We start from the raw sequence: 27,193 nt of genomic DNA, 5'->3' as shown, positions 1-27,193 counted from the left end.
TAAACCACTTTCTGAAGAGAAGACAGGGGATATGTTAAAACAGCGAACATTGGTACTTATGAAAGTAAAATCTGGGCCCAAACAGTGCCCCCTAGACCCTGTAATATGAATTACACCTCCCAAAGAGCTAAAACAAGCATTTAGGACTTTATTAATACTGAGTTATCAGTCAGTCAGTGATGTATCCTGTGAGCAAAACGGGGAAAAACATTCTTCTATTATGTTTCATGGCAAACTCGTTAGATTCTGACATTTCCTATGTTGTAAAGCTGGTACAGCGGGAAAGGTCAGAGAGGTCTCTCAAAACGTGGGGATTCATTGTGAATGTGAACTGCAAATGTCTTGGAAATCCAAACAGTGGATGTTGGGATGTGTGACCCTGGACATGAGTGTAGGTCAAGATGAATATTTGACCTGCCAGGAGGCTGGAAGGAGGCTGAAAGGTCAGAAGGTCATCACATTTCATGGCAGCCTGCCAGATGTTGTTGAGGTCTCTGGACCGAAGTGTTGGGTGGACAGATACTGTAGAAACCAGTAGTTCCAGTAGGATCTCATAGAATGTCAGTGTTCTAAAGACGTTGCTGTGGATGTGGTTTATAATGTTAAATCACTCTGTATTATATTGTATCTGCTGAATCGTCTCGTTTGTAAATACACACACGCACACGCACTCCTTCAGCTATGAACAGGGATTCAATTAAGGGTCTGTAATTTGAGACACAGCATTTTAAAATATGTTAAAACATATATCTTTGTCTCTTCATCTTTATATCTTAGTATTAAAAAGTCCAAATGATGCACTCGACTTCAAAATGAAACCTTTATTGAATTTCATAGAAAACATCAATTTACAGTTGAATCACTGGAAAAGTGCTAAACAGAAAAACAACAACAACGAAAGTCGACGTGATGAAGAGAAAACTGGTTACGATTTCAAAGAAACTAACAGGAACAGAGGAGCTCTTATTGAAACTTTCTTAATCAAACTAATTAAAACTAGAGACTGAAATTGTCACACATTACCAACCCCATAGTGTGAAATGTGGGTTGTGCCTGGTGGGTTTTTAGATTTAACTCAGCACTTTGGCACAAAACCAGCCTGTGCTCTGGGTTAGTGATACTAACCCATGCCCTGGAGGTAGGCTACTACAAACTGTGCTTCTTTATGGAGCCAGCCACAATGAAAGTCTGTTGCTTTGGAGATAAAACTGAAAAGACTTGAGGGGTACGAAGTGCTTCAAGTAACTCGAGATAACTCAACATCCTCATCAGACATTAAAGAGCTTCAATCCAAGAGTCGACAACATTTAACCCTTTTTATTCCAACAGGCAGTCAAACTTTTTATCATTATTATTATTCTGATAATTCAAATGTGTGTTTGCATTTTAAAGAATCGGCACAGAGTCATTTTTTGTAGTGGGTGCTGAGGTTTTGGAATGGATGTGCGCACATTTCTAGATGGATGTTTTGTGTGTAGTAGTCAAAGTGAAGCCTCTTGGTCTTCCCTTTTCTTCCCCTGAGCTCCACGCTCATCTCCTCACATGACGGGGTAGCTGGCCAGGCTGGCGATGCCGCAGAGGTTGCCACGGTTGCGTGCCATCAGGATGTAGCCCTTGTTGCCCCAGGTCTCGCCCCAGCTGTCAGAGGATAGACAAACATCAGTGACACAGATGGAAACCAGGAGTCACGTAGCATTTCATGTCATCTAACTTCGACTATTGGCATCAAATCAACTGTACAACAACAAACAACCCGTCGTATCATCATGGCCGACTTCTGCACCACCTGAAGCCATTTAGACAGGTGATGTGTCCCACCTGTTCTTGACGATCCAGTACTTCTTCCCCTTGGCGGTCACGCCGTAGCCCACTGCCAGCACGGCATGATTGATGTCCTCCTTGTTACAGTTGGGGTCGTAGTAAATACCTGGGCACATGAGAAGAGTTGAAACTTAATCAGTGACCCCTTATAGATAGTGTTTAAATTCAACTTGGCTTGAGAAGAGGTGGGTAACCTCTCAAAGCTACTCTTCATGACGGTGCATATGTTCAGGGCAGGTACTAAAAGTGGTCATATGTAAAATGGGAATCGTGGTTTTCATGTTGAGTTGTTTGTGCCACTTTTTTCCGCACTAGTGATTCAACATATTTACATTCAGCGATGGTGTCTCTAAATGTTTGGCTACTTTAGTCCACTCCCAGGCTGGCTTCTGATTACACAGCCTGACTGTTATCACCAGGTCAAATTCTTTGTAGGTAAAATCCCACACAGCAATTCACCTGTTTGTGATTCTGAATGTGTTTGCAGCATCATCTTCGAAGTCCTGAGCAGAAGACAGCTCTTAGCAGCGTGTGCATGCAGGTAGTGTACTGCACCAAATGACATGTATCATTACAATGAGCAGAAAACTCTGCTGCACTAACCTCTCTGGTAGAACTGGAAGGAGCTCTGCATGGCATCAATGGCCACAGATACTGGACCCGCTTTATACAGGGCGACAGCCAGCGCGTGCTCGTTGCCCACTGGGATCTCTTTGTAGCCTTTGCACTGGGCCGCCATGCCTGATGAGTTGTAGCGGCACGGCTGGTCCTGCACAATGATAAAGGAGAGAAAAGTGCTTATTATTTATATGTATTTGTGAAGCCAGTCAAATAAAGACTCAGTGCAATCTACATGTTGATTTCCGACTACATTTGTAGCTGTGTAGGTACAATTATTACATCCAGTCAAGTTACATTCAACAGTTTCTGAAGTTTAATAGATGAAATGTATTAACACAATCTGTCACACGCACAGGTCACATGTCAAGTGTCAGATTATAGCCTCGAAGCACTTCCTGTACTGAAACAACGAGGACACTGCTGAGTTTGGTCATTAACAAGCAGTTCTACTTCCTTCTCTCACCAACAGATGACTGAAGCAGAAACTAATGTTTGCTGTGTAAGAAAATGTGAGAGTAACCTCCTCATCATTTCTGGTTATTCACCAGGCCTCTGTTAAACATTTGCTGATACTTTAAGGTCAGAACTGAGTAGGATTTTTTTCCTTTGTGTGTGCAAACATGTGATCAGACAAAGCAGAAACCCCGACAGCCGAGCGAGGAACCACTTTGGTTTCAGTCTGTGTCTGCAGCTCAGCTGTGGTGAAAACGAGTGACGGGTGCTGCTGTCACTCTGTTGTTGGCAAGAGTGTGAGCATCAATTAAAAGGAGAATCTAATGCAGGGAGAGGTGCTTCTCAGGTGTTTACAAGCAGATTTAGTTACCATGAAGAGTTTTTGAGAGTTTAATTTAGACTGTTGGGGATAAAAGTCAGGCTACCTAAAAAAACAAGACCCAACTCTGTAGAGGTACAACACTACATGGATGTGGACGTACATTGTTACTCAGCTGTTTTTTGTCCCACCTTGCACTGAGCTGTCAGGCGACAGGATAAAGTGTTAGTGTATAAAGGAACATGTCACAGCGTGGGAATTGAGCTGTTTGTGGTTGTGGCCATAGAACAGGATGTTACGGTAAAGGAAAAGGAACAAGTGTCAACACATGACGGGAGCCTCAGTAAACGCTTTCCCACAGTCACAGGGTACATGTAGACCAGAATGTTTGGGCGCCCACTGAAGGGAAAGTCTGGGTTAGAACAGTGTGTACGTCTGAGTTAGTTACCTCTCCGACGTACGGGTAGGCCTCCTCAGAGTCGATGCCTCCGTTTTGATGCACATACTCAAAGGCAGTGGTCATGTATCCTCCTCCACAGCCTTCGTTCCCTGTGACGCAGTCCACTAGGTTCTGAGGACTTAGGTCCACCAGCTGACCCGTCTTCTTGGCCAACTGGCCCTCAAGGGCCCCGGCTGAGCTGAAGGCCCAACAGGAACCACAGGAACCCTATCAGGAGGAAGTGGGAGACAGGGGTTTTATGATATAGAGAAGACTGCTGGGTGGTAAATAGCAGAATGTCTTATTGCTTCAGGTTGTGACTGATTCTGATAAAAGTCAAATGAAGATCATAAATGTACAGTCTGTATATTATCTATCTACATCATACAGTAGAAGAAGAGGGCACGATAATACGTCGTCAGCATTAAAGAAAATCAGTGGAAAACAGTTTGGTTTGTGTCTTCTCCCGTCGGCCCACTGGGTGTCAGACTTTGACAACGTTGGTTTGAAACCTGCTTCAGTTTGTTCAGCACAGTTACTGTTTTGAACCGGCCGCTGCGCACAGAGTTGACCTGGAGCTGAACTCTTAATTATTTTATTCATTAATAGTCGTTTATCACAATCTTTGGGAAAATCTTTCTAGAATAATATATGTAGACTGTTGTACTGTACGTGTTCATACTGTATCCTATTCAGGATCATACTGTTTAAATGATTATAAATATACAAATGACCAGCATGTTTGCTATAAAGATCCGAGCTCTGCCTGTTGGAGAACAGATCTGCAGTGTTCATGTCGTCTTGGTGCTGAAACAATAAAACTTCATTAGTGTCACTGTGTGAGAATCAACCCGAGCACTGGCTTTGAGTTCAAACACATCGGCTGCTGCTGCTGCTCAAAGAAAATATTCTGACATTGTGCTGATGTGTGAAGCTCCAATTCCAATCTTTGTAAATGTGTAATTACTTTGTGCACTGGGCGCTGTTCTCAGTGTTGTTTTGATCTCTGGCGTGGAGTGAACTGAAATTTGCATAAAATACAATTCAAACAACATAAAGGAAGCAGCAGAGATGTTAGTATGCAGAAACATCACTCAGGCTGAATAATTCATCAGGGGAAGCTGAGAGGCAGAGCTGTAAATCCTGTTTACAGCTGCAGTTTGATTCTCAAACACCAGAGGGCGACACCTCCGACACCAACTGACAGTATCCACAGTAATGACTGTAATCATACTCTCAATGTTGATGCTTCTACTGTTTATAATTGTTAATTATCATAGTAATTATATTTATCCTTGATTTGACCAGTTATTGACCATTATTATTATAACAAAATGATGCGGTGCCTAGTCATAATCTGCCAAATGATGATTTTTAAACAACTGAGAAAGAAATGAAATGTATTTGAATTCTTCAGGCTGCAGCTCTGATGTACGTTAGATAACATACAGTAACATCTTTCTGCTGATAATCTGTCTGTGAGGGTTAGAGTTATCCACGCACTCCCTCTTCAGCTCAACCCTAGTTTACATAAATAACGTCCGGCTGTCCGATCCTTTCATAATGAATAATTACAAGTAATAATCACATTTATTCCTTTATTTCAAAGTCCATTAGCAGTGAGATCAGGCTGCTTCCTCTGGCAGGTTGTGTGATCGAACCTCGAACAGCGATTATTTATCATTAAATAATATATGTAAATGTATATTTATCTATTATCTGAAAGTCTCTTTTCTTTATTCAGCAACAAAACATTCACCACATCCACCGAGTCTTATTTGGCCTTTTTCCAAGCCTCCCTCTGGAGAAGGCCGCTGCTGGAGAACGTTATTGAGTGTTTTTCATTCAAATAAATAAAAAGCCTTTTCACTTTGGGGTGACGACCTTATATCTTCTGGATAATGTTTTCATACTAATAATTATTTTCATATTTTGCCTAATCAACCTGCTCATTGACAGATATTTCCACTGTGTTGTTACTGGATGAACATGTTATTGTTTTAAACACTTCCTTTATATAATCCCAGCTGATGTCATTATTTTTTGCTTCTGCTTGCAACAGCCACATTTCCAGAACACGCTTGGGAACCTTTTCTCCTACAAACAGCATCACACGCCAAAACCCAGCAGGAAGCACTATCTGTATATTTCTATGTTTCATTGCAGCTACTGACAAAGCTAAAGGCAAGAACATGAAGCTGCAAACAAAACAACGTCCTACATGAGACAACGTGAGAATTCTTTAAGTGTGAGCTCAATTCTCGATCAGGTTAATTTTTAGTTCTCTATTTTGTTTATTATCATAGTTCCTGGAACTGGTGTGGCCACTGATGTTGGTGCCAAGGGTGCAGAGACAACACACCATGTTCCAACAATGTAGTCAACTAACAGGTTGTTGAACTTCCCTGCCCGAAAAGGAACTCGGTTTCATTTTATCAGTCATGTGTAGAGTCTCTAGGGTTTTCCTGTAGAAGTAAAAATAGATCTCTTTATGTAGTGTTCTTATTTATTTACTAGTTTCTTCAGCTATCGCTATCCATGTGCAATTCTGTGTAGACCTGTTGTAAGTGAACAACATAAACAACACATCCCATTGAACCGTTACCAAAAACAACCAAATCTAAAGGGTTCCACAGGTTCTGCTGTTTATGTACAGTAGCTACTAAGATCTTTGTTGTCTGACCTGGTTCTTTACGGACGTCACCATGCCCTTCTTGCGGTAGTCGACAGATTTGGGAAGCTTGGACACCTTGTCGTCCAAATCCATGGTGAAGCTGGACTCATGGTTCAATGGGACCAGAAGGCCGGTCATCTTCTCAACTACTTCTTCTGATGTCTACATGAACACAGACACAGTTCTCATTCACACACTTTTCATATTGGTTGCACCAGCCTGAATATAGATGGAACGAAACTTTCCGTGGTTTCTGGAATAATCATGTGAGATAAAAATGTTTTAGGACAAGAACAAGAGGAGGGAGGTAGAGAGGATTTATTTTTAGACTTAAGATGAGGACAAGTAAAAGAAGATATGGAAGAGAGGGGATTTGATTGAGCGGGGTGACTGGGGATGAAACGTATTCATGAAGAGATGGGTTTAACACACTTTACTCCAAAAGGAAATGTCACTGTGTAAATGTCAAAGAGAGACAGCACAACAGATTTAAAACTACTAGAAAAACAAGAACAAGAGACAAAAGAGAAATATGAAATGTAAAAGAGGAATTAAAGTGATATCTGTATCTCATATCTGTCAGAATGACACTGCAGATTCTCTAATATTTAGCAGTCATCTACGTCTTATTATCAGAATTCCCCGGTGCTTGCATTGAATCTCAGGCTGTAATCTGAGAGATCATTAATGGAAGAAATACACACCATCTGTTAATTTCTTTCATTTCACTTAAGTGCTGCAGTCAAAACAAAAATGGAAACACGTCCTTCATTTCCTGGCCACCTGTTCCTACATGAACATGAAATTGGCCATTTATCCAGAATTTGGATGTGTATACATGTTCCTGTCACTAATAAATGAGCCACGCTCTGGCACGCTGTCTTATTTTGCTCTATACTGATAAATAGCTAGTTACACCCAGCGTCATCATGCAAAAACAACCATTAGTCATGACATATGCTGACTGATTTAGGGACACTGAAGACATCCTGTTTCACCTCACTAAGCTGCAGTATGCATGAGTGAATGAAAAAACAAACTGTGAAAATCCATAAGTGCTGAGGAAAAGGGAAAATTATGCACTTAGAAGCTAGTTTTCATAAGAAAAGTCACCACAGACATTAATTTAATGAAATGTGAATATATATCAAATATTAACCACTCATAGCACGAGTTCGTGCACAGCTTGTAGGAAATGCTAAGATGATTGTACCAGAAAGGCCACAAATAAATGTATTATAGTCTTGTCATCCAAAGTATTTCAGAGCATGTTGGAGACTTGTAAAGGAAGTGGAGGCGTACTAGTCTAGAGCCTCATGAAGAGCACTACACGATGATAAGATTAAAAAAACGTTCTACCTACGCTCAACCTACCGTATCTGCTGAAACAGACAAAGGGTGAGATGTGGAGTCATGCAGGACTGTGTCAGACTCACCATGTCTCCCAGGTGGTTCATCCCCAGCTCGTAGGAGTGCATGCCAAGCGCTGCCTCCTGGTTGTGTGCTTCGATCATGAGCATGTTCTTCTCCCAGATGGCCCTGCGGATCCCCTCTTCATTCTGGGACAAACAGACGAGCGCGTTACTTTGCTTTACAAGTCAAAAGGTACAAGTTAAATTATCCTCTGAGCTATTTAAGTTAAGTGTTTATTTCTTGCTTCCATGAGCTGATAAATGTGAAGGGATCTCACAATAATAGCTGATTATGAGGTTGACAAGATTTACCCCAAGGCACCATTAAACTAGTGTGTTGTCCTTCAAATTCAGACAATAGCAGGTTTAATTTCTTGTCTTGGCTGTAACACATTTTATAGCATGTTCTGTCTAGAAACATGAACGCTGATGGAGCCATGTTCTGCTGTCACCTCTATTTCAATTTTAAGTTCTGCTCCCCCTCTTGTTTCCCTCCTGCACCAACACCTGACAGCTGAAAGAAATTAATCTGGTCAAATAGGCCAAATTTACATTTTAATTAGCGATGAGAGAAAGCCTGTCTGTGTTACAGCCCAACTTCATTAACTGGGACATTTAAACCAGTGCACATTCCCAAATAGAGCTTGTATAGTTACAGCTACCGTCCATGCCATAACACAATGTGTGTTAAAATACAGCTTTGTCCATGTTATTCTTCAGACTATTAGGCCCCATTATATGTCTCTTATACTCTCTGTCTCCTATGTTACAGAGATTGTTCTGCTCACTACGTGTACACACAGATAAAAACAGCAAAACACATGCTCATGTACTGTACATAAGGAACTGCTGATGAAAGGCTTACTCCACACACCAACACACTCCACAGCTGTGGAGCTGTGACCTCTAGCCTGAGGTGAAGAGCAAGGAGATAACAGATGCTCAGCGAGCACTCAGGAAGGAAATTTGCAGTCGACTCTAGTTTGACACCAACTACACTACATTTCCTTCCTTCTTCACAGCCAAGAAACAAATGCAGAAGAAAAGTGGGAAATGCTGTGACTATGAAACTCAAAGACAAAACGGGTAAAAGAAGTGAGGAGAACATCCCAGTGCTGATTAAGAAACAGCTTGTTCATTTAATGAGACTTCTTTTAAAGCTTAATTTATAATCCTTAAAACTAGAAACTCTCAAACGAGTAAATACAAAAGGCAAAATCAGCTTGGAAAAAGTGGGTCTGCAGTCTTTTGGAAATGAACTTTTCCGAACTACTGGCTCAGGATAACAAAGATGCAGTCAGTGTAAATTCTCATTGTGCACGTCCTGCTTTACTTTTGCTTCTGTGTTCTATTACTCCATCTGTCTTGTTTCCACTTCAGGCCAAAACCCAGAAGTAGAGCAACCAGTGCCAGACTCACATTTCTCACTTTTCCAGTTGACATTGTTCGGCTTTAACATTTACAGTAAAGAACATTATTGTAGTGTTTGAATTTAACAGTAATTGAAAACTTGCTGCTGTGTGCTGTGAACACATCGTACATACGTCTAACAGCTTCCTCTTTCTCTGTCCGATGAGTCTTAGAAGCTCAGGTATCATCACCAGGTGTACAGGACATCTGGAAAGTGCCCGTGTGTATTAATGATGACTAACTTCCTTCATTTACAGAAGAACAGATCAGATAACCAGAACCAGACTGTCATTTGGTAAATGAGAGAAGTTGAATAAGGTTTAAGTAGCATCTGGCTCCTCTGTAACAAAACAGTTTACTGCTCATTTGTAAAACTTTCTCAGCCTTTTGGACTAGATGCCCTACATTAAGTAAAAGAAACAGTATTAAAAGCTACAGTATTATCATACCAACTAATGCTGCTGATTACTGTGATTATTGTGCTCTGTAACTAAACTGCTGCAAATTACATTGATATATTATTGAATTATCAGGTAATTTTGAAATAAACATATAATTAATACAGCAAAACCATCACCTAGTAAAACTTAAATAACACTTAAATAACGTTCATGTAGGGAACAATAGTGTTCTTGATTCAATACTGGAGAAATCACAAGTGTCACAACCACAAACTTAACCAAAGTACTTTTTTAACCACTTGTGGAACTTGAAAAACTCTCTTTCTAAACTGTGCATCAGCTACAGTATAGTCACAAAAACAATTTCAACAGCAAAAAGGTGAATTGTTTAGTATTTAGGGCTTTTTACCAGTCAGCACAGATTTTCACCAGCACTTCTTTGTTGCCTCTACACCACAACACTTTTCAGGTGTGTCAATAGGCACCAAAACCAAACACAGCTACACAGACTAGTCTATATCAGTAAAGAATAATGACATGGACAAAAACCCAATAGAGTTCTTCTTGGATACATTAAATTCTTGATTGATATGATCCTTTGCACCAATTTCCTACAAACAAAAGATAAACATGTAATAACATACTGTATATTAATCATTCAGACATCGTCCTCATCCTTTCCTCTATCTGGACCCAACGTTTAACTTGCTATGTTTACTTAGTTTTGTTTAACATGTATAAAGCACCTGAATGTCGAGAAACAGAACAATACAGCCGAACAGATGGAGATTTTGTATTGAGCATCAAGATACTTAAAACTTCTATGAGGAACATCTGCTCTGTTTTAATGTTTTCCCATCAGAGCTGCTTCCTCTCTCAAATAAATATTCACCAGACTGGCAACAGCAGAAACAGGCCAGCTGAGAGAGAGAGAGAGAGACTAACACTGACCTGACTGGCTGTTAAATTGAGTCAGATGTAGACAGACAGTGAGTCAAACACAACACAAAGATGTCCACATGTTGAGCTGCTCACTGATGCAGAGAGAAAGAGAGAGAGAGAGGGAGGGAACACAAAAAGCTCAAAGACAGTTGGAGACCAAAGCAAAAGAAGACCACAGGATGAGGCAGAGCATGCCTGTGAATTCATAGAGTGGAATGGGTAAAGTGACATTTTAAGATAAATATTGGAATGAAAACTCACTCCCTCCTGCAAAGAGTCAGCGCTGACAAAAGAACATTTTCAGTGACTCCGTCAACGTGCACATTTTCTCTGGAACAACAGAGGCTCCAGCTTTAATGAAATTTTGACATCTTCTCCCATTAATGTCACTCCGATCTTTTCTGCTGGTTAAACCTCTGGGAAAAGCTGAACTTAGACCAATGCACGTCAGAATTTAAGAACTTTCTCAGACATTTTCTTTAAAAGACAGTTTGGTTGGTTTATCCAGATGCTCAGATGTGGACTGTGGCCTGCTAATTAAAATACAAAGCTTCACCACAGAAGTGCACAGACTAATATGCAGCTTATAAATGATCACGCTGCTCTTTGACTTTCCCTTCTCAAGCATGTGGTTGTGCAATCCTGTTTTCTCCAACTGAAGAAAATCAAGTCATGGATTATGAAAAACAAAAGGGAAGAAGTGGACGTGTTCTGGAATCAGATATAAATGAAGTCGTGAACCGAGCGTTTTACAGTTAGACAGTGATTCAGTCACAAGAAAGACTTGAAATATTAAAAAGTCCCACTGGGGATCAAGCTGCAAAAATCTTTTTTAGCATTTAAATTCAGGCTCGATACAGTAGCTATATTTTGACATGATTAAATAACGTCTTTGCCAAAAGCTTGAGGTTATACTCAGACTACTGCTAAACATTTTTTAAATTCCTTGATGCCCTTTTATTTTGGGCTTTTTTAAACTCTGACACCCATTTTGTCTTTTAAACCTTCTCTACTCCTTCTTTGCATAGTACAACACTCTGTGCCTTTGTAATTGAAACCTTTAAAATGCAGTAAAAGTAAGCAAACACTGACCAGGCCATTGTACTCTTTACTGTGTGTGCCCTTCCACTGCTCCCACTGTGCATCCAGAGTAACTTCATCCAGGTGGGCCAACGCTGAGGCCGCCAGCAGCAACACGCAGACACACGACAACATCCTGCAAAAACAGTTACACACAAAAGCTCATGTCAAGCTGAACTAGTTTGTTACCCTGCATTTCACGATAAGAATATTTTAGTGTTCAGTCACAGTCATTTTAACAAGAGTAAAATGTAGTTTCTATTCTCATGGAATTGCTCTAACTGCAGGTTTTGGAGGGAAAAGCTGCAGAAGCTCAGCAGTGGAAAACATGTGACTGCTGGTCTGAGGTCTGTTTCCAATCTGCCAGCAACAAAAGTCTGTGAAGTTTGCTGAGCTTGTGCACAGTCTGCTGATTTGCTGCTTTATTTTGTCAGAAATGTGATCAGAATGAAAGGTAATGAATATCGTCCCTCTGCAGCTTCAGACCAAACATGAGTACAAGTCCCAACATGAAGGATCAAAGTAGATTAACGCTTGGTTGTTGTGTGGAAAAGGTTCCGCTGCTCTCCCATCAGGGATTCTTTGTCTCTGCACGTTCAAGTCAGGACCTTAAAAAACTCACACTCCTGTTTCACGACCTTTGCGTCTCTCTACCTTCCTGCCGTCGTTTTATGACATCCTGTCTCTAATATGCATTTGTGCCCATAGTTTCCCATAAAGGCCTCTGACTTGTTCAGCTTAACTAAAATAACAGCAGATAACAGACTTTCCTTTAGCTTCGAGGCTGTGTACAGTGAACTACTTCCTACACACATTTAATATATGTGCCATGACTTCACCCCTGGCTGATTTGATGGCAAAGCAGTGATTTAAATAGCAGAGTCTCATGATCTATATGCAAATAATTTACAGTTTCCTGAAACTGTATGTGCACAGCAGTGGCTGCATGAGTCACAAGAAGTCTCCTGATAGTAGTTTTTAGAAATGAATTCATATTTTACACGAGACATCAATATTTATACCTCTTGTAGATTTTCCACTAATGCTGCACACCTCAACACAACTCACAGATAAGTCTGCAGTCCTAACGTCCAAAAATCATTCTATTAAGGTACAACTGGGTCAAAAACCATTCTCTAATCCCAATCCTATTCTAAGCTGGAAAAAATACTTACGAATTCATCTGAGCCTAAATTCAGGGAGAGATCTACAGAGTCATAGTCTTTACTGGAGAATCTGTGTCTGTGAATCTGCACTAAAGTGGGTTCTGTGTTATTTTCGTTCGGTTCAGCTCAGTTATACACGGTTCAGTTTCCCTTTTAGTACAAAACGTTAGTAGTAGACTTAATAATACGATCTGCCCTCCAACAGAAGGAATTCACTAAACTGAAAGTAAAACTCTGCACCAGGAAATCAGTAAACAGTGATCTTTACCTCATGTCCAGCAGTTAAAGAGTTAGGTGAAGCCCTCTGAGTCTGATACCTCGTTCTTCGGCTGTGGAAGTAGGTCAGTGTGTGTGTGTGTTTATATCGTTGGATTTTGAGGAAGTACAATGGGAGCTCCAAGTCTGGGAGGAGGCTTTTTTTTCCTAGCAGGGGAATCACATCTGGTTTCTCTCAAATAGCAAAGATCCCTAAACCAGATGATGTCAGGTGTTGGATTACACGTCTGAAAACTTCACAGAGTCTGTACGCTGCTGCAGTCTGGATCACTGCTCGATAACCCAGAATGCTTTTGAATCTTTCATCAAAATTACTTTATTTTAACATTAAACATCACTTATATTATTTATCAGAGCACAGTAAAACGTGAACATGTGCTTCGTTCATTCTTAGCTGTAATGCACAGGATTCAGTCAAAAAGGTCTAGACACAGTTTTAATGTAAAAGTACTGTAGCACATTTAGACCTCTTGCTTCTGAATCAGCACATCATTTCCAGACCTGTGAGAACTTCTGCTACTTCTCTGTAACCTTAAAAAATGATATTTTAAATGTTATTTAACTTTGACAGGAGTGTTTCAGTGTGGTTTGAAACTGTCACCACGTTCTGATACAAACATTGGACTTTGGATACAACTTTATCTTTATTTGTTAAGAAGCTGAAAATTCTCTGTTCTTCTCAGACAGAATATTTCAATTAAATTGTAAAGGTTTTTACTGCCGGGTTTGAACTGCTTTTTCCTGTATGTGACATCATTATGCTAAACTCACTAAGTAAATTATAAAGCAAGAAACAAACAAACGTTTAGCCAAAAGAGTCCCTGGTAATTCTGGCACAGGTCCCTGGTGTAATTCACAGGGCAGAGTGTGCATGTTTGAATAGAAGAAGAAGAAAACCTGGGCTCCGGTGTTTGTAAGTAGTGAAACCAAATTAAGAACAATAAGAACACACGTCACTTCTTCTGCACTACTTCTGCTCTAAAAATACTTTAGTTGTCTATTAGCAGGCGATCGATCAGAACTAAACATCGACATGTCTCCCAGCAGACATTTCGAAATCTCTCTAGGTTTAACAGTCCCTTGTGTTGCATGAGGAATAGTTGAAATGGGCTAAATTGAATGAATAATCATGAGAAAACAATATGTCAGGAAGCAGAGTTGTGTCTCTGGCCGTGTCAGAGGTTCACTCCACAGAAAATTCCACAGAAATCTTTTGTATTCATGTCTTACTGGAATGAATAAGGAAATAAAGTGTGTTGCAATATGTGCGCGGAACAGAAAACAAACAATGTGCACCTTTAAACGACATATTAGAGGGTGGTGTTTTGGTGGAATACAAAGTGAAACAATCTGTAAAACACTGACATCTTCATGCAAAACCACATCGGAAAATCGAACACTGTAGTTTTTGTGTAGTTGGATATTCCACGATAGACTCTGCTGGAGTGGAGATGCAGGAAGACAGCAGTGTATAAAAACAAAAAACAATATCCTGATTCTTTTTTCATACAGTACAGCTGTAAACAACAATTAACTAAATACACAAACACTTTTTATGAACAGATTCTCAAAAATAAAGAGTGTTCATATATGTTTATTGTCAGCTGGCAAAGTGCCTTTGTGATGGTACTTTTAGTAATGGAAGGTCGAAGCTTTAATAGTGCATGAACATATCAAACTTGATCACAAGCATCCAGTTGTTAAATTTAACAATTTCAATAAATTTCCCCCAGCAGGTCAAAAATATTGTTACCATATTTATTCTCTGTGCTGTGTCGTCTGGTCGCTTTTGGTGGACACATACTTCCTCATGCACTTAGTCAACAGCCTGTGTCAGGTCTGTGTGTTATATATGAACATATCGTGTGACTCCTGCAGCAGTGCAGCGCATGTAGTCACCTTTCTAAATATACGGGTCCCGTGTACCTCATATGTCCAGTGATGCATGTCTGAGTTGCAGCAGGTTACTCATTCATGTAATGAGATTTGTACTGAACAGTAAGTTAAATGGAGAGCCTTCATGGATCTCCACAAGAAGTAATGTCACATAACGAAACTGCCCTTAATACCACATTAATAAGCACTTTATTACATTGATCATTATGGTTCGACTTTAGCACCGAAGACAACTTATGCATTTCTTTATTACTGTAAATTTCATTTTGGTGTTATTCCCACTGTTCTGCTCAGTGAAGTGAGCGTTGTTTTACACGGCTATCTAGTTTGAATATGTAACTCTTGTCTCTTTTAAGTCGGCTGATTCACTGCTCTTCAAGGTCACAAACAATCTCTGACACAGTGCCAAGATTTCCATTGTGTTAAGATATTTGCTGTGTTAAGTGCAGCCCAGTTGAGTGGCTTGCAGGCCCGGCCTCTCATCACTGACACCTCTCTATCAATCTGATCAATGGGCCCTTTTTTCAATTCTCTTTTTCTGAAGCGTCTGCTCGTTGGCTTTCACAAGGCACCACCGAGCATCTTAAGCCTCTTTAAAACTCTTCCTGCTGCTTTCACCATGACCACTTTAGATAATGAGACTCATGGTTGATAGTATCTCCATTGATCTACCGTCCATTCTCAGCACCAGTGAACATACCATCAGGCAGAAGGTCACGACCTGTGAGTAAATCTATGGGTGTGTGTAGGGGATGCGTTACAGGCAGCGATAGATATTTCTGGTTAGCAAACAGGCAACAGATCTATTTTTATCTGAAATGTTAGGAAATCTATTAATATCTCTATATAAGCTGATGTTGACAAAGTTATCACATGTTGTCATTGATTTTCTGTTTTTTCGTTCTGTAAGATGAAAAGTACTCTGAGGACCAGCCTGACAGTGAATTCCTGTTTTCTTCCCTCTCTCAGGCTACATCTGTTTCTCATTTCAGCACATACCGTCCAAACCCAACACATAACTGGAAGCAGCTCAGCTCCCAGGATCCTTTGCTCCAGTCATATGATCAAGCCGCTGACTCAGACCATCACGGGATCTTGGCATCTGGCTGTTGCAAAACCGAGTTGGCTCAGTAATGGAAAGAAGTAATCTTACATCACAGCACCGCGGCACTGCAGAGAAAAACAAATAACATCCTATTCTCTATATGCATCCCTGATCCATAGAACTCCCTCAGGGACAGATTGCGTAACGCTAATGCTGTTCACTTCTGAAATCAATTGTGTTTAAGTACCAGAAAACATCAGGCCTCATTCAGATCCTTCTCTCCTGCCAATATACTTAGGTAGTCTGAGAGGCTTTAAGTCCTGGTCTGACCTGTGCACTTTTCATTGACCAGTTCAGAGATTAGAGGAGCAGACACCAAAGAGATTTTAAAGGCTTGTTTGGATTCCAACAGATTAGATTGTCTTTTTTTATTCTGAGCATGCATTGTTCGTCAAGGGCAGAAGTAGTTGTTGTTCCATGAGCACCACTTTGACTGTGTCAATATGCTGCCTGTTAACTCAAGAAGCGAGTTTAGTCTTAAATTTTATGGAGCAATTTGTTTGTCTTGGTGTTTTATAAATTGAATAAATCAATACTACCCACTCCTGGAGGAAGCTTATACAGCAGCTGTGTTAGAAAGTCATTTTAACATTATAACTGGTATAATTGGATAAGAAGATCCTCATATGTATAAAATGTGAGGCTGTAGCTAGCTGTTGGTGCATACACAGCCAGCATTACACATGCTCTTAGGCAGATTTTTAAACCTTTGAATAAAGCCAGACTACCAGGCTAGCAGTTTTTCCTTTGTTTCCTATCCTTATCTATATGCTAAGCTAAGCTAACCAGCTGTTGGTTGATGCATCACATGACCTGTAACATAGATGACAGTCTCATAATTTAACTCTGCAACCTGAATCTAATAAGAAGAATAAACATTTTAGGTAAAACTAAGATCACTGCAAACAAGAGAGAGGCTCCCAATCCAGAATTGTGACTGGTTTCAGAGATAGTTGCTTCTGTCTTCAGTATTTTTATTTAAATAAAGAGCTTTTCTTATATCTTATATCCTGGTAAGACTGGTGTCAAAGAAATATTTATATGAACACTCGCAAACTCCCAGATGCCACCTGGTGGCTGCTGATACAGGTAATGAGTAGTTCTCCCAAAATTATAAATAACAGTGATGTAGCTTTGTAATACACCCAAATGAAATGAGAAATCAAAATGATAATATTAAATTCCGATTTGGCCAATGACACAACTGATGAACAGCAGCACAAACTATTATCTGAGAGTATCCAGTGGCTGAAAATAGTTGTCGGTGCAAAGTCAATAACCTTAAACTTAATTAAAGACTAATAAAAGACGAAGCCGTTGGTAGAATGATCATGAGTGGTAACATAAATGAAAACATTAAAACAACACTCACCTCTGCTGGAATAATGCACCAGGGAGGAAACAGATGGAGAATAAAGACTCATAACTTATAAACTTAGCATCTGCAGCCACAACAACACCAAAACGCCACTTTGAACAACACAGCAGAAAGGTCACGGGGTCAAACCCGCCAGCTGTTTGGGCCGTCTCTGTGTGGAGTTGTGCTTGCGTGGGTTCTTGCGGGTAAGGACTGTCTGTCTCTATGTTTGGCCCTGCAGTAGAATTGTGCTCTGCACAGGGTGTACCCCGCCGCTCGTCCCACGACAGATGGGATTGGCTCAAGCCCACCGCCACTCCACCCCCCCGCTCGCTACCCTTGCGACCCTAAACAGGATCAGCAGTTAAGATAATGGATGGATGGAAATAGTTTGTTCTGTTCTGTGACCAGTTTATATGAAATTCTTGCAGCCGATTAGATTTTCTGGTGGAAAACAAGTTTTAATACAGTTGTATTTTGTTGCTGTGGGCAAAGACAACACATTAAGAGGCTCTTTCTGAAATAAAGAGAAATAAGAATTGAAAACTGTGACCTGATTTTGCAGTTCTGTAAAAATATCCAGACAGACTGAGGTCCAGATGAAACAGGATGCAGGAAAAACAAAGTTGATGTTCATAATAAGAATAGGTGTATTCATGTAATCAGGGTTAAGAGAGATGAGAGATCTAATCTGAATGTATAATGAGGTTGAACCAACCAGACAGTGTTCAGTAGGTTAATTAGAGGGAGCTGAATTAGCCTGAAGAAGATTCAAACCTCCTCCTGGTCACAAAGTCAGCGTGGAACAAAAAATAGAACAAACAACAGACTGCAGACAACAGCATGAACAAGGACATACAACAGACAATTTGTTAGTACAAACACACGTACACAATGAATCACAGGTACATTCTCGATGGTTTGGTTTGTGACCTTCTGGATTAAGGTTGGAGGGTTAGGGAAAGTCTCTCAAATTAACCACAACCACAACCTCAATTTAAGCAGCAGCAGCCAGTTGGTGAAAACAGGACATTTACAGAGGCCAGAAAAATGTTTTCTTTAATAATTGTTGGAGAAGAAACTAGAAGTCAGAAATATTAATGTTGCTGGTTGTCTGCTGCTATAAGTAGACACTGATTCGCTAACTTCCCAGCCATGACACATTATAAGGTCAATTTAACTCATGAATGTGTCAAAGCACTATACACTTTAATTACCTGCCAACAGTTTATCACAGCGACCAAATTGATCCAGTGTATGGTGCCATCAAGTGTGTGCAGAAGGCTTTCTGCAAACAATCCTAATCATTTATGAAATATTAAATTGGTACCACTTTGCTCTCAGTGATGATGCAAACAGTGATAAATAAGTAATAAATCTACAGCTCTTTATGGGGTAAACTAATCAAACCAATTCATGTTCAGGAGTTTAATGACCTGTAACTTGGACATTGCAATGACCTGAATCAGTAGGGCAAAGGTTGTCCGTTCTGTCGTGCTTTTTTATATATTTTATCTGTCTCTGTTGGTGGGTGGCTTGTTCCACCAACGTGGAACCACTGAGCTGAAAAGTTTGGGCTGGGATCTTTTGAGGTGAAGGGACCATAAGATGTGATTTGCTGGCAGTGTGCAGCAGGTGGGAAGGATTGTAGACCTGGATGAGGGAAACATCAGTCATATATTTAAAAATGGACATTGTCATGTGTCTGTTTCCATTGTTCCTAAAAAATTATTCAAGAGAGGAGGGAAATTAAAAAGCTGAAAGGTCCAGTGTACTACCTCCTTTAACTCCCAGAACATGTCTGTAAGGCAGGTGGAGGACAATGAATACAAATGCACAGGAAGATACAACGGGTACAAATACAGCTGCAGGTCGGGACGTTCGTATAGTGGGAAAAACTTATCAGTATCATGTTGGCAGCTTCTGTTTTGGCTCTAATCTAAACTCTCTCACCTGCCTTTTGTTTCCCTGCAGGTACCTCCGTCTTGTCTGTGTACCTGCTCTCATTGCTCATTGCCCTCTTTACATATGCCAGCAGGTTGTCTTCATTATCAGGTAGTTATTTATTTGCAGCTTTCTTGTCAACTTTACCTGAACCCTGAACTTTTCTTTGTCTTTTTCTCACCTGGTTTGTATGCCTTGTGTGACTGCCTGCTTGTTACTAGTCCAGCCTGACCTATCAGATTTTAATCATTTATTACATCAATGTGCATTTTAAGTTCAAATTTGGCTTTACTACAAATCTAAACAAGCTTGACATAGACTGTCCCTGAGGTCCAAACTATCTCCTTAGAGCTTAAGATAACTGTAATACACAAGGGCCTGAAAAGAAGGGGACAATCAAATTCCTCATCACGTTGTACTGCATGAGTGCAAACTATGTATAAGATCCACCTGCTTCAAGAGTGAATGTTATTGAGGGGTGTATGGATCATGTGGGCTGAAATAAGAAAGAAAATACAAGCCTCAGACCTGGTGATACAATAAACAGCATGTGGGTGGTGTTTACAGATAGAACCACATTAATCAGAATATTGTTATCCTTCTTAGCATTCACTCGTTAGGGTGTCTGTGTATCCAGATTGTACCTTCACTATGTTTTCCTTGATCTACATTGTTAATCAGTGTCTCCTTCCTGTCTGGGTTGCATCAGTGCCACAGCATTCACAAACAAAGACCACAGGGAATGCTGGGTATCAGCCTGCTGGATGCTGTGTAATAAACTGCACACTCATGGTGTCAAAATCCCACACAAAGTGTCTTATGCATATACAATACTGACATTTAGTTAAGTTTCTAGAGAAATGGGTGATAAAATTTGATTCCTGACAGAATCTGTCTCTGTGAGTGGTGTTCTAAATACAGCCTGCTGGTGAATCTGTGCCTAAATGATGCCAATTCTTTTTTGAGCAGTACTTCTGGACTTTGGCAAGTGTAGGTGGTTTTTAGCTGAACTATGGTTCTGGCTGATGGTCTGTTTCGGTTCCCTAATAGTGCACTTATTATTGCACTAATAATAATATTCCATTACTTTATAGTCAGTCCAAAAAAAGTTGTGTTTTATTTGAACCATTTGAAGTCTTACTTTACAATCAATGTCCACAGTGAAGACAAATTAAAAAATTCTAGTTTTATATTTGATCACGCTGCATTTTTAAATAAATTAGTCTAGATACACACCTGAGTCCATTTATTTGCAATTATATTCATGGCTGACACGCCTTTGCAGCATTGTGTGGTGGTTGGGGACAGTGCCGCTGGACTGGTAGACCGGGGTGTTGGTCCCTCTTTTCAAGAAGGGGGATTGGAGGGTGTGTTTCACCATCAGAGGGATCACACTCCTCAGTCTCCCCGGGAAAGTCTATGCCAGAGTGCTGGAGAGGAGAATTAGGACTAGGATGCTTGAGGGTTTATGAGTTCATGATTTTGCCCAACCAGTCCACATGTGCTCTGTGGACTTGGAGAAGGCATTTGACTATGTCTCTTGTGGTTTTCTGTGGGGGTTGCAATAAGTCAGATCTGTTCCCAGTGCATGTTGGATCCCAGCAGGGCTGCCCTTTGTCACTGGTTCTGTTCATTGTCTTCATGGACAGAATGCTAGGTGCAGTCAAGGGCCAGAGGAATTACAGTTCGGGGACCACAGGATTTCATCCCTGCTTTTTGAAGATGACGTTGTCAAGTCGTTGTCCCATTGGCTTTATCAAGCCAGGACCTTCAGGGTGTACTGGGGCAATTTGCAGCTGAGGGTGACGCAGCTGGGATGAGAATCAGCACCGCCAAATCTGTGGCGATGGCTCTTAACTGAAAATAGGTGGCTTCCCTTCTACAGATTGGAGGAGAGATCCTTCCTGAAGTGGAGGAGTTTAAGTACCTTGGGGTCTTGTTCATGAGTGATGATGAAGCGTGACATTGACGGATCTGTGTGATGTCAGCAGTAATGCGGCCGATGTAAAGGTCTGTCGTGGTGCAAGATCACCGGTCAATCCATGTTCCTATACTCCTCTATGCTCATGAGCTTCGAGTCATGACTGAAAGAATGAGGCCCCAGATACAAGCGGCCAAGGTGAGTTTCCTCCACAGGGTGGCTGGGCTCACCCTTAGAGACAGGGTTAGGAGCTCCGTCACCCAGCATCACTGGTTCGACTGCTGTCCCTGCAACACCATGGCTCTGTTTGTTTGTGAGGGTGTGGCGGTCCCTGACTCCTCTCTTTCACTGCCATTGTCACGTGTCGTGGAGAAAATTATCAACGAATCCTGTCATAAACTGACAGCAAAGCAAAGTCATTCATGATTTCTGGCATCTAATCTCTTTATATGGCCCGGCTGCTGTGTGTCTGTGCTGTCCACAGATGCATACATGTGCTGTGGTGTTTAAGGGATTAGCATTTATTCTAAGCAGAGAGAGAAAACCCCTCATATCACGCACACTGAAATCAAAGCCTGTTTCACAAACACAAGCTGCCAGCTCACATTCATAATTTTTCCACTGGTCTGTCATGTGCTGATCCATCTCCAAGTTCATTCTTTGGGGATTAGCAGTTGACATGAGATTTTAAAGTGCTGCAGTGCCTCACTCTCATGTCCTTTAATTCACATTTTTAGATGGGGGCTACACAGAAATTGCTGACATGCAAAAATTAAATGAGCTCAAGCTTTGTAGCTTCTGTGACACTCTCTATAGTCGTGCCAAGATTTTAACCCGAAAGAATACTTGAGCACTCAGCCTTAGTTGGACTCTCATTAAAGGAGACAACAGCTGAGGCCACAACGTGGATTAAAAAGCTAAAAGGTCTATTTGTGCTAGTATGTTCTGGTCTGTGGAAAAGCATTAGTGCAACCTTTATTTATACAAGTTGACTGTCCAGCTCAGCTTCCACTGATAAAAGATGCAGATTTACATTAGTGGGTTTGTAGAGATTTCATTTCAGCAGCTTCAGGGCAAGTGAGCCCTGTTGGCAAATGTTTAATTGAAAAAACAATGAAAAGAGGGATTAAAACTGGACTGCTGACATTTATTACAGAACGCCTGTGACTACAATGTGTTTGTTGTATGTCTTTTGTTATAATATGGTTATTTTCATTGTTTTTTTAGGTATATTTTTTATTAAGTGTCCCCTTTTTGCAAAAACTGAAGCCTTTCTTCCACCTTAGTTTGAAGGAAATGGTTGGCTGAACTTCCTTTTGTCTACGTCTCATTACAAGCCAACCTTACAGAATGGAATTGATTTGCAGAAAGAAATAATCCCTATGTAATGTTCATGATTATAAGAACAGACCCGGCTGATGGATGGTAGCAGGATGACCAGATGTCACTGGCAGCAATTATGAAAAGGATGAGCACTTGAGAAGTCTTCTTTCTCTTCCTGCTCCCTTTTCTTCCCCCGACACTCTTCCTGTTGGAGGTGCATGCTGGACAGAAGCCATTGTTACTTTGCTGATACATGCACTAAATTAAATATTATATCAGCCAGGCAGCAAAGTGCCAAAGCGCTGTCCCAGTCTTTAATAGACACAGCAGTAACCTAGTACATAAAGAGGTTCTGTTTTATTTGTATCAGAGAAAAGTTCAATGTCCTATGACAGTCTAAATTCTGTTATTTATTTTGATATAAGTAAATTCATAAGAAACTACAAAGACATCAATCTTCAGACAGCGATCATCCAATTTAAAGCCACTCTCCTTGATTCAAATCCCCCCATCACCAAAACAGTCAGACATGCCGACCATGGTGGCAAATAGTTTGATCCTGATTGACTCCGTTGAACTACACCAGTGGACATTTGCTTAAAATTAATAGCAGCAATAAACAGCAGCTGTCGCTTCCTCAGCCTTTTGACTTCATATGTGTGAACTCCACATAAGATCGGGTCAAACAAGTCAAAGTTGGACTCATATTGGTTTCAGCTGTTTCCAGTGTGCTTCATAATCACTGACCCTGTAACGAGCTAACGTCAAATCACATTGAAGCGGCTTTACAACCTGGACCACTTGGAGTTGGGTTTCTGTTGAATGTGAGATCTTTAAAGCTCTTTTAAATGGTTATGTCATTGTGGGTTTTAATCTCTTCCAAATTAATCAATTCATCATTATTCTCCTGTTTGCACAGTCAACCTGAGCAGAAATGATGTTGAAAGTTACTCAAGTATTTTGTTTTCCAAACACACACTTGGTAAATGACAGACAGGAAATTATTATTATTCTCCTCATGTGCACGTGGACACGATACACATCAGCTGTTTATTTTTGTCTTGCAACATGGCCCCATGTTGATGAGAATCCGGTCACGTCTTTGCCTAATCATGCAGAAACTGCACTCTACAAATTACACTAATTTAAAAAAGACTGGGGATGGAAGCAAATTAGGTCCACAGGTACATTTTAATGGAGCTAATATACAAATTTACAAGTGATATTTGTAATATGTTTTTTCCTAATTATACCGCTGTGATGAGAATGCATAAACGAGTCTCTACTGATCAATCACGTATCTTTCGCTGTCGTGCTGCTGTAAGTTTTAGGACTTAGAGGCCAAAGGTCAAGCTTTATTATTCCTCCCTCCTAATTGGCTCCATTCATTTCAGGCCATGCTGACCTTTCTGGAAGGAACCATATCTAATTAAACCCCTCTGGAATTTATAGGGAGTACCACCATCCTGCCAAAACACAGACAGATGAAGCATCATATGTAAATTGCCAGATTCACCTTCGGGCTACGCAGTCATCTCCACATATAACTGCAACTAAGAATCCTAAAGAATGCAGGTACATAGAAGTGCTCTGAAACGATGCTTTCATATAGCAGATGAGGTTTAACTGAGCTGTAGTAATTTAGCTGGGTCTCAATAAAAAGTTAGAGAAAAGAGCAAAATGCAGCAACCACACAGTGATTTCTGTTCGCTTCTGATTTCTGTAACTATTTATGATCTACAGCACATGCTCCAGCTGTAGTTTCCCATGAGGGTCCACGCAGCAGAAAACAACATTCACCAAATTATTCAATGAATGAGAATACGTTCCCCTAAAAGCCCAAACCGTCACTAGTGCATTTATTCCATACTTCATCAGTATGTGCAAACTGATGTGACAACCACGCAGTAAATCTGCTATTTTCTAACAACCTCGTGTCCCCTTCAGCTTTTATGCTTTTAAAGTTTCCCATTGCCACAAAATGTTGCTTGTCAGGAAAACAGACTGAAGATGTTAGGAGTTGATGGTGCGCTCCCTCTAGACTGAAATAAAAGTGAAGTGGATTTCATTTAAATTCTGTCCATCTCTGCAGACAGCCTCGGTTTTGGATGTCTGCTCTCACCTTGGTCTCTGCCTTTTTCAGGGTGCACTCGTCTGTTTGGGCTGCTCACGAATGGAACCCTGATAGGCACACATGCTAAAATCGAGAGTGTAGGTCTCTCTGGGTGGATAGCTTTGCATTTTAGGCTGGAATGCAGTCACTGTGAAAATGTTTCTGCACCCGTTTGCAACAGCTGAATGCTTCAATACCTTGGCATATTTTGGCTATGGCCTTTGTGGTATGTTTGCTCCCATTTGGTGCGTGTGTTGGGACTGAAAACCAGTGCAGCTGCACTGAGAAACCAATGGAGCAGTAATGTATAAAAACACAAGTGTACTGAGTGGCCTTTAACACCCCGTGTAACTTCACTTTGACTGTTTTCTGAGATTTATTTGGAGCTGGCACACTTGGTGCATTCAACCAGCTCTTCAGTGGAGAAAAGCAACAACAGCAAGTTCAGACCCAGAGTTTCTGTCAATAAACACATTTCACCTAGTCTGAGATTTTCTCAGCTAAACTATTAAAGTCTCATCAGAGGGAATCTTGTATAGTGCAAATGCTTTTAGAACATGTGAGGACCCACTGAAGATTTACATCTATAACAGTTTTAAGAGTTTTTCGGATGTTTCAGGTTTTAGGGTTGCAGTTAGCATTATGTTTAGGTTACACATATTCTACATGTGTTTGTTGTATCATTAAACAGAGTCTGAAATTCTGACTTTTAATTGAACAGAGTTGCTGCAGACATTTTTTTATGATTTCCAGAAAATCATAATTTGATAATCATGCCCACTTCCCACTGGGGTGTGGAGGTGAGAAAGTATGCAAAACTGAAATCTGTTCTCTCTCTTACCTATCTACCATCCAGGTAGGATGGTAGGTAGGTCTAGTGACAGATTAGATTAGAACTTTTGTTTTTATTTTCTACAGTACACTTACTTTATAAATATCACTGTAGAGGTACCAGCAGCCAATATTGACCAATACATCTACATCATGCAGTGCAGTACATGTTTGCGGCTGCAGAGAACTTTACACAGGTAATTCCAACAGACACCTGTTTCCCTATGTGAGGGCATTCATACAACAAACACTATGTGAGAGTAATGAGAGAGTAGAGACTCACAACCTGTGTGGGCGCTAAGGTTGGGGACTTGTTATAAGGTCCTAGTGCTTCATGGAGCATCTGTAGCTGCAGACAAAGCGGTTAGATGAAGATTTGAAGAATAGATGTTCAGGGGGCAACAAGCTGAATCGAAAAGAGAGAGGATAAAGAATTTGAGAGAGTCCATCTTATCTTTACTTTACGTTTATATCACACTCTTTTCCATTTTCAGTACAGCTGTAAACACTTCTGCTGTTAGACTTTGTCAGAGAACACTGTGCAAATAGTCCTCACAATACAGCAAGTACAGATGTGTGTGTGCGTAACGCCAGGTCCATGTTAAGCTTTTCAGCCTGGAGTAGAAAGCATCTCTGTTGTTGTGACCGAAGAGGAAAGGTTGCTTCACCAGGGGGAAGCTAAACAAGACAGAGAGGAGAAGGAGTCACTTTGTTCTGGACAGCTCCTGTTTTCCTGCCTCGTCATGCGGAGCAGCACAGATAAACAACATCTTCACACAATCAGCAAATCCGCCGGTGTGACCATGATGATCCTAATTCAACAGGACGACTCGGAGTGAGCTGAGAAGTATGATGGACCACCTCCAGGGCTATTAATGTTTTAAAGCAAGAGTCTGAGATTGCATTTGGCAGCCTCATTAATAGACAGTGTTTGTATGTGTGTGGGCGAGAGAGAGAGGGAGGGTATTCCTCGCCTCTACTACAGGGTGGGTGCCTACTCATCTTTATCGTATCCAGCTGTTGTTCAATCCAGAGATTTGGCTGACCCATGCATATCTGCCCGTCTCTCCCTGCAAGCTGTGATAGTAATGTACTGTCCTGGAAACATGCCAGCACTCACTCCGTGTAGCGGATAAAAAAAAAAACAAATCCCCTCCGAGCTGACAGCTTGGGGATTTTACCACCCATATTATTATTTGCACGTCTCTCCAGCATCCTGGCTGCGTTGTAACAGTTAGTTTGTTGACGAAAATCAGCTTTTATGTGCATCAGCCTGTTGAAACTGCAGCTGGGTTGGTGGTAAAACCCCACAGTCCTCCGTTATATTTCTGTACTGATCAATTCTGCTTAAAGAACTCTTCATTTAGAGCCTGTCTTAGAGCCTGGGAGCTATGAGCTGATCAAACAGGCTGTAAACTTGGTGAGTGTAGTATTTTCAATGTGGGGGGAACGGTCGCCAAAATGACACCATAGCTGTACTGTTGCTTAAAAAAATAAAAAACATTGCAACAGCTAATGGTACAGTCCATGATGTGTGGAGTGGAATTTGGGAATCTGGGGCATTGAATCACATCATTGGAATATAAACTGTAAAGATATAACATTATCAACACTGAGACCTTTTCTGTTCTTAGCAGGTTGTTGGTTTTTGTTACACAACAGTTATAAATAAAAATATATAATATAAAT

At 40.7% G+C, this 27,193-nt stretch overlaps 1 protein-coding gene and 2 long non-coding RNA genes across 3 annotated transcripts; 2 read left to right on the top strand and 1 right to left on the bottom strand.

Moving 5' to 3' along the window:
- Positions 1-1,302: 1,302 nt before the first annotated feature.
- Positions 1,303-13,158, bottom strand: ctsk (cathepsin K). Its single transcript, XM_026372608.1, has 8 exons — positions 13,007-13,158; positions 11,585-11,708; positions 7,764-7,886; positions 6,337-6,489; positions 3,663-3,881; positions 2,425-2,590; positions 1,819-1,927; positions 1,303-1,638 (listed from the first exon to the last, which is right to left on the bottom strand). The coding sequence occupies exons 1-8, from the start codon at positions 13,009-13,011 to the stop codon at positions 1,539-1,541; spliced, it is 999 nt and encodes a 332-aa protein (XP_026228393.1). The 5' UTR covers positions 13,012-13,158; the 3' UTR covers positions 1,303-1,538.
- Positions 11,717-12,173, top strand: LOC113170500. Its single transcript, XR_003299649.1, has 2 exons — positions 11,717-11,859; positions 11,893-12,173. It is a non-coding gene; the product is annotated as an uncharacterized LOC113170500 (long non-coding RNA).
- A 2,191-nt stretch (positions 13,159-15,349) lies between the features above and the next one.
- On the top strand, positions 15,350-17,023 carry LOC113170371. Its single transcript, XR_003299632.1, has 2 exons — positions 15,350-15,633; positions 15,903-17,023. It is a non-coding gene; the product is annotated as an uncharacterized LOC113170371 (long non-coding RNA).
- The last annotated feature ends 10,170 nt before the right edge of the window (positions 17,024-27,193 follow it).

The sequence above is a fragment of the Anabas testudineus genome, chromosome 16 (genome assembly GCF_900324465.2).
Source record: "Anabas testudineus chromosome 16, fAnaTes1.2, whole genome shotgun sequence".
NCBI classification, from domain to species: Eukaryota; Metazoa; Chordata; class Actinopteri; order Anabantiformes; family Anabantidae; genus Anabas; species Anabas testudineus.
The sequence above is the reverse complement of the archived record's forward strand: the minus strand, read 5'-3'. Positions and strand labels throughout refer to the sequence as shown.

What these genes read in the sequence shown, in the direction of transcription:
- ctsk (XM_026372608.1), bottom strand. An exon ending in TGAACCACCTGGGAGACATG is followed by an intron (nt 6,490 to 7,763) that starts GTGAGTCTGACA and finishes GTGTTCATGTAG; the next exon opens with ACATCAGAAGAAGTAGTTGA. An exon ending in CTTCCAGTTCTACCAGAGAG is followed by an intron (nt 1,928 to 2,424) that starts GTTAGTGCAGCA and finishes TCATGTGCCCAG; the next exon opens with GTATTTACTACGACCCCAAC.